At 54.5% G+C, this 15,079-nt stretch overlaps 1 protein-coding gene and 1 pseudogene across 1 annotated transcript; one reads left to right on the top strand and one right to left on the bottom strand.

The window, feature by feature from the left end:
• The first annotated feature begins 1,438 nt into the window (after positions 1-1,438).
• Positions 1,439-5,154, top strand: LOC104032710 (C-type lectin domain family 2 member B-like). The gene is made up of 6 exons (XM_075725359.1): positions 1,439-1,458; positions 2,687-2,801; positions 3,234-3,326; positions 3,428-3,612; positions 3,732-3,835; positions 4,274-5,154. Exons 2-6 carry the CDS (start codon positions 2,768-2,770, stop codon positions 4,428-4,430), a joined length of 573 nt encoding a protein of 190 aa, XP_075581474.1. The 5' UTR covers positions 1,439-1,458; positions 2,687-2,767; the 3' UTR covers positions 4,431-5,154.
• Positions 5,155-6,938: 1,784 nt separating this feature from the next.
• On the bottom strand, positions 6,939-9,753 carry LOC142596217 (C-type lectin domain family 4 member A-like; annotated as a pseudogene).
• Between the last annotated feature and the right edge of the window lie 5,326 nt (positions 9,754-15,079).

Genomic DNA, 15,079 nt, shown 5'->3' with positions numbered 1-15,079 from the left:
TGATCCTTTCGAGTGGGGAAGAGGCCCTGGCTGGGAGCTGGCAACTGTTTTTTGTAGGGAAGGCGGATGGGATCTGTCGCCTAAAAACCACGCGTGTCGTGCTCGCGGCTGGTGGGTGAAGATGCTGACGATGGGCAGCCATCAGCTGATGCTTGGGAGGATGGTTTGGAGCTGATGCCATCCCTGCTGCCCACCCTCCCCTGGGGTTTGGGGTTTTTTTTTTTTTCCTTGGTGGAATTTACTGAAGCAGCTGGTTTAATCCCAAACGGAATGTGAGTGGATGGGAGTGATTTAAGGACGGTGCAAAAAAGCCGGGAGAGAGGAAAGGAGGGGAAAAAGCTCCGAGGTGGGGGAGCTGCGTCTCTACCTCCATCCTCCCTTTTGCCACCTAGGTGGGAGGACACGGAGGTGGAAAAGGCTGGAGCAGCTCCCGCCTCCCCTGCGGGCGCTGGAGGGAGTAGAGGAAGGCCAGCGGTGGTAAATACCCCAATAATTACATTGGCTTTGAGCTGGTTTGTTTTGATGGTGCTGGGCACGGAGCGCTTCATCTGCTTTTTATTTTCGTACATGACTGCCCCGAGGCAACCCTAAAGGCTCACCTCCTGATCTGCCCTTGCTGAGGGTTTATTTCTTTATTTTTTGGGCTGGAGGACGTATAGAAAGCTTTACGTCCCCTCTGTGTTTCTCTGTAGGAGACAAGGGACAGGATGGGACCTCTCAAGAGACTCTCAGCCCGTCACCACCCCGAGGACACCCCGGGCAGGACAATCCGAGGATGCCACCTTGCCTCCGCCCTTGCCGCGTCTCAGCGTGGGCTGAAAAGCCTTGAGCGGGTGGGTAACGGAGCTGGGAGGGCCGAAATGGGTGGGCTTCCAGGCCTTTGCACCCACCTGGATTCTCGCTCCAGTGCTACAGGTAAGGGATAAATTTGGGGTTCGGGAGCAGAGAGCATCCCTGCCTGTGTTTAAATCCCTCGTCTGGATGGAGGCTGTGGGCATGGAGGGGGAAAATCTGCATTTTTTTCTTTTTTTTTTTTTTTTTCTCTGCCACAGAGGAAAAATCACGCAGCAGAAGTCAGTTGCTCAGTGGGAGCTTGTCTTCTCCCGGCAGCTGGAAATGCCAAGCTCAGCGGCGGTTTTCCCATCAGCGGAGCAGAAAAAACCCCACGTTTTTGCCTTTGAGTGTGCGGAGGGTGAGTTGGGAGCCTGCAGAGCCGGGCCCCGGGGCTGCCTTGCAAAGCCCCGCCGACGGGACCCCCTAACTTTGTTTAGGGCAGGGTTTTTCCCACCCTCTAGCATCTTCCCCCTCGGCACTCTGCTCCCTTCTCCCCCGGGACTCCCGCTCCAGCTCAGCCCAGGCTGTGGGTCCCACTTTGGGCTCCTGGTTGACCCCAGGGTGTCTTCTTCAGCGGCACCTCGCTGTGTCCCCTGTTGTGCAGGATACCCCTGCAAAGAAAAGGTGGGGTTTTTTCTTTTTTTCTTTTTTTTTTTTTTTTTGCAGGTAAAAGGTGGATTTTACTTTTTTTTGCAGCAGTATTCAGGTGTTGTCAGGGAAGGAGGGATCCAGTCCTGTTTGCTGCGTGGATTCCTCGCTCCTTGGGTGCTAGACAAAAGCGCCTTTGTTTTATTTCTGCGTGCCACTTGCAAAGACGTTGCTCCACTGGGCAGCGATGTTTTCCCCTACCAAGGCCATGAACTAGAACAGCGTTGGCCTGTAATGTTTTTGACATGCTTTTCGAGACACAAAAGTCCTTTATTTCCCACAAGCCCGGTGTATCTGGGAGTATTTTCTGATAATCAGGCATCTCTGTTGATCCTAACTTGTTTTTTTTTTTTCCTCTTCCTCCATCACCTGCTGTTTTACTCCAAAATGCACCAAGCTGCAGCCTGGGGCAGGAATAATTTGGTTTTGGGTGTTTGGGACAGCAGCAAAATGCTACATCAATTAAACGCTCTTCAAAATGAAGAGTTGAGGGAGAGGAGGAAAAAAAAAAAAAAAATCCTCCTGATTCTTACATTTACGAACACATGAAGGTTGTTCTTCCCTAGAAAATATTTGCTGCAAATTGAGGAAGGTCCCAAGAGCAGGTACTGGTAGTGGAATTTGTATTTACAGTGCTGAGACTAAACAGGAACACCAGCTATGTACGTGGCGTATTGTCATGGTTTAGCCCCAGCTAAAAATCAGCTCTATTCCGGCCGAAACCAGGATATGTATATATAGCTTTAGAAAACAGGGAAGCTCTGTGTTAGAGGAACTACTGCCGGTGATTTCAAGGGCTTGTTGACAACAGCATCCGCAGGTTTTTCTCTTTCGCCTGGGTGGAGTCTTGTTTTGTTTCTCTGAGGTTTCTTCGTGCCAATAGCTCCGGTGGGACCCGTTTTGCTTCTCTGAGGAGAGACCCGAAACTGTTAACGTTTTGCCCTGGGCTTTGGGAAAGGGCTGTGTCCAGGGAAAGGTCAAAACCCAAAAGAATTCAGAAAAACCGTGTGCAAGAACAACGTAGAAAAATATGCTGTCGTGGGAGGCTTTGAGAGGCGATAATTCAGGGGGAACGCGGGCCGAGATGTGGGAAAAGGAGAAAAGGAGCTTTGAGGAAAATAGATGTAGAAAAAAGTGCTGTGACGAGCAGCGCTGAGGGTTGGGGCGGAGGGGGGGTGATGAGCTTTTTGCCTTTTTATTTTAGTGACTGCAGGAGCATCCTGGCAAAGCCCCGGGACACAGAAGGACCTGGCTGGTCCCTGGCAAAGACTGGACTGCTGTAGGGATGCTGTCGCAGCAGAGAACGGAGGAAGGGACCAGTAAGCACCGGTCTTGTTTTGGGAACCTTGTTTCGGGGGTCATGGCTGGGCTTAGCGTGACGTGGACAGCTCAGATTTTGTTCACATAGCTGGGAGGGGAGGAGGATGTCGGAAAGGTGAAGGTGTTTGCAAGCTGCAGGAGGCCCAGGGCAGCCCAAGCTGTGGGTCGGTGCCCATCTCTCGGGGTTGAGGATGGAGAGGATGCAGTGAGGTCAGGCAGCCCTAAAAGTCCTTGGAGGCCGGTGAAAACAGTGGGGTGCAGCCCTTGAACTGAGCCTGCACCCCGCTGTGACCCCCCCCGATTGCTTTGTGCCTGTATTTAAAGGTGTTGAAGGCACCCAGGGTGGGGACTACAAGAGCTGCAGGGTGCTTGGGGTGCTCTTCGCGCCGCGGGTTTGCTGGCCCTGCCTCTTCCCCGCGCTTTGTCCCCAGGTTTTAGCCTCAAGTGCATTAAAGATAAAAAGGTCCCCATCGGGGTCACCGTGGTCGTAGCGGCGTTGCTTCTCGCCATCATCGCGCTGGCGGGTAAGTGGCTGAGGATGGAGGTGCCCACCACCAAAGTCCTCTCCTCCCCTGGAGAAAACCCAGCGGCGTAAGTCACCAGGACGCGTTCTGCTTATTTCCAGCCAAGAAATGCCCGTCCTGTCCATCCTGCCCCTCTCCCGTCCTTCCCAGCTGCCTGGAAAAGGGGATCGGGTACAGGGAGAAGTGCTTTTACTTTGTGGAGGACGAAGCGGACTGGAACAGGAGTCAGATCTCTTGCCTTTCTCTCGGAGCCCATTTGGCCACCATCGACACGCAGGAGGAGCTGGTAAATGAGAAATCCCCGAGGAACTGGTGTGTCAATGGCTTTTGGGAAGCAGATTTGGGGTTCCCCCGGAAGGCGTAGCGTGAAGATGCAGCTGATGCTTGCTTTTTCCCCCGCTCTAGCGTTTGCTCTTGCGCTATGGGAGTTCCTTGCACTACTGGGTCGGTCTCCGAAGGGAAGGCTCTGGACCTTGGAAATGGTTCAACGGGTCTCTCTTCAGCAACGCGTACGTCCCGTCGTCTTCTGGAGAACGTAACCGTAGCCTGGGCTCAGATGGGTCGGGGATTGAATGCAAGACAACACATACATATATATATATATATATATATAAATTTAATGAGGTGGGAGCAATTAAACACCGCTTTTCTTGCTTGATCTAATGCACCTGGACCGCAGTCCGTGGATTTGTGCGATGCAGATGCTGGCAGGGGGTGGAGGGCATCCCTGGATGAACCCCTCCGGGGCCAAGCAACTGAAGATATTCCCTCCTTTGTGGAGTGGGAGGCAGTTTTTGTTCTGCGTGGGGCAAGTCGTTTGCTGGGAAGGGCGTTCCCTGCTCCTTGCGGCACCGTTAACCCCTCTGGGAGCTGCTCGGCTGCCGACCTGCGGCCGACAGCAACCCATTTGCTTCCCTTTGAGTTTTCCTTCTGCTGTTTTGGTGCAGGTTCGATGTCCGGGGCAAGGGACAATGTGCCTATATCGGTGTCGACGGGATCAGCAGCGACTGGTGCTCCCAGATGAAATACTCCGTCTGCAGCCATCGGCAAAAGCGCCCCAGTGGGATTCAGAAGGATTCGGAAATCCTTCTGAATTTCACCTGACACTTCCCCCTCAGCAGAGGACATCAACCACAAGCTGCTATTAACCCTACACAGCATGGTAGTGAGTGTCCAGATGGTATATATTTATTTTAATTTTAGCTCGCAAAAGCTGAAACTCCTCGGGACAGTGACGCGGAGCCATGACCAAAGGGTCCTTACTTTAGTCTGACCACCAGTGTCTCTCCAGCTTTTGCACTTGCAGGGAAACTTGGGAATATTCAAGAGGCTTGGAAAACTCCCTGCTTTGCCGGCAGCTGCCGTGCTGCGAGGCTCAGTCCTGCTGGTTTTGGTGCCTTTGTTTTTGGGTGGATTTGGAGGAGCTGGAGGCGAGGGGCAGAAATGCAAAGTGGAGAAACAAAACAGAATTGCTTCGGAGTCCGCCCTGGCCAGCGCTTGGGAGAAGACCCCAGCCATGGGAAGGAGCCACCGAACCGCTGCTCCGGGCTGTGTTTTGGCATCCCGACGAGTTGCCCAGCACCGAGTCTGTCCCGTTGTTCCTCGCATCGTTTCTTCTTGGCTTAAATCTCGGTGGCCTCTTCCTGGCAAATCCAGCGCAACGGAACGCTGCAGATGTGGGTGGGCAGCTGGACCCCTCCGAAAGACGGCATGAGCACCCGCCTTCATAGAATCATCAAATCGTGGAATCGTTGAGGTTGGAAAAGACCCTTAAGATCATCCAGTCCAACCAGTAACCTAACATTACCAAGTCCACCACTAAACCAGTTAAAGGTAGAGTAGCAATTTTGTGTTTCCTGGCTTGGTGGCTGGGTTATTTATAATGAAAGCAAAACCCAGGAATCATTAACATTGGAAAGGATCTCCAAGATCATCATTCCAACCATCAACCCAACACCCCCATGCCCACTAAACCATGTCCCCAAGTGCCACCTCTGCCCGTTTTTTGAACACTTCCAGGGATGGGGACTCCACCACCTCTCTGGGCAGCCTGTTCCAATGCTTGACCACCCTTTCCGTGAAGAAATTTTTCCTAATATCCAACCTAAACCTCCCCTGGCACAGCTTGAGCCCATTTCCTCTTGTTCTATCGCTTGTTCCTTGGGAGAAGAGCCCAACACCCCCCTCCCTGCCCCCTCCTGTCAGGTAGTTGTAGAGAGCGATGAGGTCTCCCCTCAGCCTCCTCTTCTCCAGGCTGAACACCCCCAGCTCCCTCAGCCACTCCCCACCAGCCCTGTGCTCCAGACCCTTCCCCAGCTCCGTTGCCCTTCTCTGGACACGCTCCAGCACCCCAATGTCCTTCTTGTGCCGAGGGGCCCAAAACTGGACACAGCATTCCAGGTGCAGCCTCACCAGCGCCGAGCACAGGGGCACAATCCCCTCCCTGCTCCTGCTGGCCACACTATCCCTGACACAAGCCAGGATGCTGTTGGCCTTCTTGGCCACCTGGGCACACTGCTGGCTCACGTTCAGCCGCTGTCGACCAACACCCCCAGGTCCTTTTCCGCCAGGCAGCTTCCAGCCACTCTTCCCCCAGCCTGCAGCGCTGCATGGGGTTGTTGTGACCCAAGGGCAGGACCCGGCGCTTCCCAGCACCCAGCACCGGAGTCCTAGGGAGCACTGTGCTGGCAATCAGCCTGGCCTCATGCACTTGGACGCTGTCTTTCCAGTAACAGGATTCATCTCATTAGGGTGTTTGTTTTTTTTTCTCCCCCAAAACCTGAACGTGGTCAGCAGTTGTCAGCTCAGCTGCAAGCATGGGAGTGTACCGCCCATTTGCCTCTTGTTTTTCCAGCTGTGTCGGGGAAGCACAAGTGTTGGGGGAGCCTGTGCTTTCCAAAAAACTTGCTTCTCCTCCCCAGACCCCCATGGGTGTACTACTTGGTCTAATAAATATTAGCTCTATCAGAAACTGCCTTTTTTTTTCTACATACTGGGGTTACTGGGGCTAGGACAGCACCCCTGCGTGAAAAATATTGCCAGTGGGGCAATCTTCTTGCTTTTTGATGGGTTGAGAAGGCGGGGGCCTTTGCGCTTTGCATTTGGGTGTAAAATAGGAGTGACGGTTTAATCATAGAATTGTTTAGGTTGGAAGAGACCTTTAAGATCATCCAGTCCAACCATTAACCTACACTACCAAGCCCACTCTAAGCCAACCAAGGGTAGACCAGACTGAACCATGTCCCCAGGTGCCACCTCTGCCCGTTTTTTGAACACTTCCAGGGATGGGGACTCCCCCACCTCTCTGGGCAGCCTGTTCCAATGCTTGACCACCCTTTCCATGAAGAAATTTTTCCTAATTTCCAACCTAACCCTCCCCTGGCGCAGCTTGAGCCCATTTCCTCTCATCCTATCGCTAACTACATTGCTTTTTCCTCTCTTCTCCCCGTTTAGCAGCCGGGCTGCGGAGACCAAACCTGTGTCGCTCTGGTTTAATTTGCTCCCATGAGCATTGCTACCAGCTCCAGCGGGATTTGGGGAGCAGCCAGGTCTGTGGTGAGCATCAGGCTGGGAAATAATTCCCCGGGGATGCGGTTATTGCAACCTGCTCATGAACCAGAGCGGGGAGGTACTCACGAGGCTTTCTGTAAAGGGGATCCATCCCACCGCATCCACTCTTGCACTTGGTTGATGCTCAGACCCGTCCAGGCTCCGGAGGTGTTTCCGATTATCTCCCCGACAAAAGCCTGGGAGAGGAGGGATGGAGGCTCAGAGCTGATCGCGTGGGGTGGAGACCCGATCCTGCCCGTGGGGATCTGGTCTGGGATGAGCTTGGCGCATCCCAGCTGCAGCCTGGGGGCTGGAGAGGTCGCTGGGTGCTTTGGAAGAGGTGGGAGAGTGGTCTGGAGATGCTGGGCAGGGAAACAGCGTTTTTTGGGGGGATAGGAGAGCCTGGCAGCCCGTGTATGGGGCAGCATGTTTTTGCCCTTCTCCCTTAACCTCCCCTGAGCTCAGATTTATGGGTTTGGTTGGTTTTTTTTTTCCCCTCTGAAATCCAGCCTGGCAGTGTGGGCTTGGGTGCTTTGCAAGCCAGGAAGGCCAGGTCAGCCGCAGTCTGGAGGTGGTGTGGCTTTTTTTGTCGAAAGCAAAGCTTAAAAAGCCAAATGCAGGGGCAACGCTTGAGCCTTTGCCCCGCAGTTATTTTCCTTCCTCTCCATGCTCTCCAGCAGGACCAGCTGAGATCTCTGGTGTGAACAGCTGGCCTCCACCACCTCCCAGGCTTCATTTTTTTTGTGGAAACCCGGTAGCACTTGGCTGCGAACGGCTTGCCAGCCTGTGGGACAGAATCATAGACTCATAGGATGCTTTGGGTGGGAAGGGACCTTTATGGATCACCCAGCCCAACCCCTAGAATCATAGAATCATAGAATTGTTTAGGTTGGAAAAGACCAAGATCATCCAGTCCAACCATTAACCTACACTACCAAGTCTACTCTAAGCCAATCAAGGGTAGACTAGACTAAACCATGTCCCAAAGTGCCACCTCTGCCCGTTTTTTGAACGCAGTGCCAGGGACAGCTTTAACCAGAGCAGGGGGCTCAGACCCCGTCCAACCTGGCCTGGGATGTTCCCAGGGATGGGGCATCTCCCACCTCTCTGGGCAACCTGTGCCAGTGCCCCACCACCCTCACTGTAAAACATTTCTTCCTTATATCCAGTCTAAATCTGTTCTTTAGGTTAAATCCATCACTCCTTGTCCTGTCACAACAGGCCTTGCTAAAAGCTTGCCCCCCCCTTCCTGCAGCCCCTCTCAGCACTGCCAGGCCGCACTCAGGCCTCCCCGCAGCCCCCTCCTCTCCAGGCTGAGCACCCCCAGCCCCCCCAGCCTGGCCCCGCAGCAGAGGGGCTCCGGCCCTCGGGGCATTTCTGTGGCCTCCCCTGGCCCCGCTCCAGCAGCTCCGTGTCCTTGTGCCGAGGGCCCAGAGCTGGGCGCAGGGCTGCAGGGGGGTCTGCCCAGAGCGGGGCAGAGGGGCAGAATCCCCTCCCTCGCCCCGCTGCCCACGCTGCTGGGGATGCAGCCCAGGGTGGGGTTGGCTTTCTGGGCTGCCAGCGCACATTGCCGGCTCATGTCCAGCTTTTCATCCCCCAGCACCCCAAGCCCTTCTCCGCAGGGCTGCTCTCCATCCCTCCATCCCCCAACCTGTATGGATATCAGGGGTTGCCCCGTCCCAGGTGCAGGACCTTGCACTTGGCCTTGTTGAACCTCATGAGGGTCACACGGGCCCACCTCTCCGGCTTGTCGGCAAGCTGAGATGCCCATGGCAGAGGATGAGCTTGAGTGGTCCTTGGTCCCCTGGGTGCCGTGAGGGGCAGAGCTGGGGGCACCAGGTTCTTGCCACAACCCCCCCCCGGGACACTTGAGGCTTTTCCTTGCCCTTTCAGCCCCTCCAGGTGCATTTTTGGAAAACATGGGCTGTGCCCATGCTGGAAAAATCTCACCCGGTATGGGGGGGAAGCAAGAGGAGCAACGGAGGAAGGTGTTGAGGGCATGGGGTGGTGCAGGGAGAGGGTGATGTGGATGGGGACAGCAGTTGGGAAGATTGGGGGATCTTGGGGTGCTTTCCTGGCCTTGTTGTTCCTCTCTCCCACATGGAAAGGGGGCAACAACCCTCCAGCACCCCTAACAAGGTGGGATCTGCATCCACAGCCCCAAAGCTGGGGTGAAACCCCGGTGCAAAGCAGTCCCTAGGGATGGAGCAAGGTGCTGCCCGGGGACAGGACTCTTTGGGGGGGACCCTTGGGGTCTTTGCAACCACCCGCAGGGTGGAGAAAGGGACCTGTATCAGGACAGGCTCGGGAAATGTAAATCAGCCCGTACGTGTCCATGGGGGACATGCTGGCAGCTTTACCCCTCCTGCACATCGGGGACAGCCGCTGCCGGGGGCAGGAGTGGCCCAGGAGCTGCTCCCTGCTAGAAATACAGGAGAAATCTGCTCCTGGGCTGCAATGTGGTGGATTTGGGGAGATTTTCACCATTTTGGATGACAGACCCCACCACTCACCCCGTCACTGCAGCAGCTGCGGCACGATGCCCGCCAGGACCCACCCCTCCAGCTCCCAGCAGCGCCCAGTGCCACCGAGGACCTGCAACAGGACCCATACTGGGAGCGAGGGAGGAAGCAGCTCTTCTGTGGTCTTTGCCCTAGTTTTAACACCCTTCCTTTCAGCAGGCCCGTCCCCTCGCTTACCGAGAAAACCTTGCAAGTGTCTGCAGGAGCAATGGAGCTGAGAAAACCCACAAGCCGCCTTGCTCGCTTGTCCAGGGAAGCCTCAGCGAGCAGACCTGCAAAGCCTCAGAGCTGGGAGCTCAGCCCCTCTCCTCCCCATGCCATACCCAGAGGTGCCCTGGGGAAGGGAAGAACCCAAAGCAAAGCCCTTGGGATGCTCCAAGTAATGGGGAGAGGTTGCCGGTTACCGCGTGGCTCCTGCTCAGCCTTGCTGAGCTGCAATGGTCACAAAACAAAAAAAAAAAAGCAAGCACATGAAGCTTGACATGAAAGGGCAGCAGTGTCCTTGGGGGTTGGCTGTATTTTTTCCCCCCTTTCCAAGAAAATCAGGCTATGGAAAAGAAACCTGCGTGTTCTATCACTCTGCCCCAGGCTGGAGCCAGGCAGCAAACCTGCGTGAGAGCAAACCATTGAGTTTTGGCCACTGTCAGCTCAGGAAGCAGATGGAAAAGGCATGGGAAATCCTTTCCTCCCTGTGCTTTCCTGCAGGGAAGGGGTCCGGCAGCATCAGGGACACCAGCTCCTCCAAACCCCTTCCATCACCGAGCAGAAATCCCGTGAGGTCAGGAGGAGCCCAGCACCCGCCGTGCAACGGCACCGAGCAAATTCACTTACCGGGAAGCTTCCCGCCAAGAACTGAGCGTGGTGGCACGTCTGGCTTGGCGTAGCTGGTGGTCGATGCCGTAGCCGGTCGATGCCATGACCGGTCAATGCCATGGCCAGTCAATGCCATGGCCGGTTGATGCTATGGTTGGTCAATGCCATGGCCGGTCAATGCCATGGCCAGTTGATGCCATGGCCGGTCAATGCCCTTGTGGCATTAAGGGTCAGGCCAACAGAGGTTGAGGGTTTTTTTACACCCCCCGGAGCAAAAGTGAGCTCAGAGACCGGGAGTGGTGGTGGGTTTTATGCCTGGAGTCACAGCTAAAACCCCCCCGCTCGCTGTTGTGCCCCAGCTGGCGCGGCTCCCTTCCTGCTCTGCTCTTGCACCTGCTGCGGCAGCCTACAAAGAGCTGTTTCCAAAAGCAAAGCTGCTTTTGCAAGGTGGGGAGCAGCTCGGGGTGAGAAAGGAAGGTGCCTGAAGGTCGTCTCCCATTGGGAAAAGCAGCCTCCTCCTCCTCCCGGCGCCAGAGCGGTGCTGTCCCTGCATGGACTAACATATATATACATATTTTCTTTCCTACCTGCTTTTAACCAGCAGCAAAGAGCAAGGATGTGATGTGCTCGCAATTTGCAGTGCACCGGTTAATTGTGGGGGTGTTTTCTAGCAGCTCTTTGGGTCTCAGCGCTGCTCCCATCTCACTGCAGAGAGGTGAGAAAATCAGAGCTGGTACTGCAAGAAACGTAAAACCTGTTGCGCTCAGGTTTTATGAGCACTGCAAAACTCACAGTTGTCTCGTTCGGTCTTTCTAGAGGCAAATTTGCAGGATCCATGTGGAGCTGTGCTCCTGCGAATGCTTGAAATGCAGCATTAAAAATCTCTTCCAGGAAAGGGGTGACAAAAAGACCAGCGATGCTCCTCAAAAAAATAAAGGACAAGGTACAACGTACCTTCCTAAGTGGGATTTTGCTTTCAGGGTGGGATCAGGCTTGTTAAGAACTGGATCTCTTGGTTGACCCCCTGCTTTAGATGCTTGTGGTGGTTGGCCCCAGCTGGATGCCAGGTGCCCACCAAAGCTGCTCTCAGCTGCACAGGGCAGAGAAAATACAACGAAAGGCTGGTGGGTCGAGATAAGGACAGGGGGATCAGCAGTTATTGAATTTATTGCCAATCAAATCACAGTAGGGTAATGAGAAATCAAACCAAATCTTGAAACACCTTCCCCCCACCCCTCCCTTCTTCCCAGGCTCAGCTTCACTCCCCAGTTTCTCTCCCGCCCAGCGGTGCAGGGGGACGGGAATGGGGGCTGGGGTCAGTTCATCACCCATCTCTGCTGCTCTTCCTCCTCAGGGGAGGACTCCTCACCCTCCTCCCCTGCTCCAGCGCGGGTCCCTCCCACGGCAGACAGTCCTCCACAAACTGCTCCAGCGCGGGTCCTTCCCAGGGGGTCCCAGCCTCCTCCGGGCACCCACCTGCTCCGGCGTGGGCTCCTCCCCGGGTGCAGGGGGATCTCTGCTCCCCGGGGCCCTCCATGGGTGCAGGGGCACAGCTGCCCACCATGGGCTGCACCACGGGTGCAGGGCAATCTCTGCTCCGTGCCTGGAGCACCTCCTGCCCTCCTCCTGCACTGACCTTGGCGTCTGCAGAGTCCTTCCTCTCGCATATTCTCACTCCTTGCTCCAGCTGCAGTTTGTGTCCCGGTGGGTTTTTTTCTCCCCCTTCTTAAATACATTACCCCAGAGGCGCTGCCACCATCGCTGATGGGCTCGGCCTTGGCCAGCAGCAGGTCCGTCTTTGAGCCAGCTGCGTTGGCTCTATCGGACATGGGGGAAGCTTCCAGCAGCTTCTCAGAAGCCCCCCCCGTAGCCCCCCGCTACCAAAACCTTGCCGCACAAACCCAATACAACGCTTACGGGGGGGGGTGCATCACCCTGGAGCTGCCCGTGTGTTTCTCCTTTCAGCATAAAACCCCAAATTTGAGGGAAATGAACCCAAGCTGGGGATGGACACGGCTGCTGGGACCTGCTCAAACCAGGTAAGTGCAAAGCTGGGGTAACCCATCTTTTGATAAATATCCAAAAAAAAAAAAGGCAGAGGTTGCTTCCAAATTGCCTTTCCAACCCCGGGTTTCCACCAGAAGCTGTTGAATTTGAACAGTCAGCCGCAAGGTGGGGACACAACCCAAACAACATGCCAGGGGCCAGGCAAATTCAGGGGGATTTAGGGGACTCGTTTCTGTACCACGAGCTGGTGAGGGAAAAAAAAGAAAAACAACTCTCAAATTACTTGAGCGAATCGGTTGCTTTAATTTCCTGATAACGAGAGAAAGTTGAAAAAAGGAACCTCTCACCCCATGTCTGCTTTTCGATCTACCAGAGGCTGAGCGCTGAAATCTGATTATTTTTATTGCAATTATTTTCTTGGCTGGAGAGCAACCGCTTGGGGGGAAATCGGGGTGCTTCTCTTTCAGGGATTCCTGCTGTTTCACGTATAATTAATCGGATTAATAACTGTGGGATCTTTTGGGAGCTGTCCTGTGCCTTGGGCACAAGGCATTGGACTTTCTCAAGGGCAAATAAAAGGAACAGGAGGCTTATGCCCACAGCGATGGGTAGATAAAAGCAATGGGGGGTCTGGGTGGACAGCATGGGGAGCCCAGGTAATAATTTGGGGTGAAACAGCTCCAAAGCCCATCTTTTTTTTAATAATTATGAGTAGTTCTTGCTCAGTGTTTTGCAGATGATGGGCTGATTGGTGGGCAAACCCACAAGCCGGGGGGTTTCGGTGCCCTCCGGACGTCTCCCTCCATCCTCGGTGGCTTCTTTCATCCGGAGGCGTCCCCGGGAAGCGGCTGGGGCTGGTGGCAAGTGCCACCCGGGGTCTCTTCCAGCTTGTCACCACGCCAACGCGCGTGCTGGGGAAGGGGCAAGAGGGACGACGGGTGCGTCTCTGCTCACCCCGCTGTGTCCCCCGGCCCCTTCTCCCCTGGGGAATGGCAGGGGGGGAGCGGCCGCGCCACTGCAAACCCACCCGCAGCCCCGATTTTATTGCATCCCCCATCCTTGCTGGGCAAATCCCTCCAGCCTCGAAGGCACGGGATGCTGAGCATTATTCCCCCTTCTATATGTTCACCCCCAAATTAATTGATCAGCACGGTTTTCCCTCCCTTTTCCACCGCTGGGGATTGGAGGGGAAGTAAAAGCTTGAGGGAGGTCAATGAATCGACTCCAAGCGTTTTGGCTTTGCAGGGAAAAAAACAATGAAGTTGGACCCGATTTGGGGTTTTTAATCACCCACCTCTCCCAAGGTGAGAGCCAGGAGGCAGATGACTGCGGCAGCACCCATCAGGATGATGCCAAGGGTGCTCAGCCCCTCCACTGCCAGCGTATCTGCAAGCCGGGGGACAGGTATAAAGGATGGGTTGGGAAAAAAAAAAAAAAAAAGAAAAAAAAATGATTTTTGGTAGCAAAATGGGACTTTGTGGTGGGGTCTGCCTTGCCGTCAGCTCAGCTGATCTCTAACTTTGCTTTTGTGGGTTGTAGCACCACAAAAATACTCCCCGTCGCTATAAAGGGTCGATGGTTTGGCACTTTCTGTACATTCGTGATGAGATGTAGCTGCTCAACACCTCTTTTTTTTAAAAAAAACCACCCACCACTATGAAAAAAAACCAAACCCCAAATAGCCAGCTTTCCCTTGCTGCAGCTCACTGTGCCTTTGGGGTTTTGAATTTGCTTCTTTTCTCTCGCTTCCTCTGAAAAACAACCCCAGGGCAAACTTCTGCTGAAGCTCCGCGTTTCTGTTCTGCTGTGGCATTGAAACCACGCCGGGGTGAAATTTGCTGCTTCTTTTTTTTTTTTTTTTCCCCAGCAGGCCTTTCTGGTCTGTTTTATTTTTGCCCTTTCTCTTCCTACAGTCGAGCACATTTTTCCCCCTATTCCTGCACTTTCCTCTCCCCTTAGTGCCGCTCCCCTGCTTCACTCCATCCTCTCCCCACCTTTAAATGGGTCTAAATGTGCATTTTCTTTTTTTTCCCCCGCCTTCCCTCGGTTGCCTCTGCTCACGGATAGGTTGATGGCCATGCACGCTAACCCCTCGGGAGCGCGCACCGTGAGCTGGGCACGGGCTGGGGTGCTGGAGCGGAATGACGGGGAGAGGGTGCCTGCGCGTGGAAAGGAGAGGCTCTCCGTTTGCAAGGTGGGATTTGCAAAGAGCTTTTTAAAGACCTGGATGCAAGTGCAGGAACGGGGCAAGCGTGAGGCAACGCTTCACCCCAAACATCATCCCGCCTCATCCCATCCCACAGCACATGGCACTTAAAGGCTCTGTAAATCAGTCTTTGTCTTAATAGGACTAGCTCTTTGGTTGGGTTTTTTTTTTAAACTATCATTATTTTTTTGCATTTTGGGCAAGCTCAGCAAATATTTGCTCAAAAAAAAAAAAAATTTTTGCTCCCAAAACACCTTCTGGGCTTTCCAAACCTGCTGCTTGCTGGTTGCTCCTCCCCATCTCTTGGGATGTGGTGGATCCTCCCGCCTCCCAAAGCCATCATTACCTTGCAAAATCAGCGTGACCTGCATGGTGTGCGCCACATCCAGACCCTGCACCGTCAACTGGTAAACCCCAGCGTCATCTGGCTGGGTGTCCTGGAGCACCAGCGAGGCGTTGTAGCTGATATTTGCCCTTGGCTTGTAGAAATCTCCCACCTCCATCCTACGCTGGCACTGTCGCCTGGACATCGCGAGGGTCTGGTTGCACCTTTCCATTGTGTAAATCAAAACTGGGCGATCCTCCGTCAGGAAGCTCCGCTTGAGACGGTAGACGTCCCAGGTGGAGTTGAGGAGCTGGAGGGAGACAGGCGGGAC

This window comes from Pelecanus crispus, chromosome 29, assembly GCF_030463565.1.
Source record: "Pelecanus crispus isolate bPelCri1 chromosome 29, bPelCri1.pri, whole genome shotgun sequence".
NCBI classification, from domain to species: Eukaryota; Metazoa; Chordata; class Aves; order Pelecaniformes; family Pelecanidae; genus Pelecanus; species Pelecanus crispus.
Note: the sequence above shows the minus strand (reverse complement) of the source record. Positions and strands in the feature narration are given on the sequence as shown.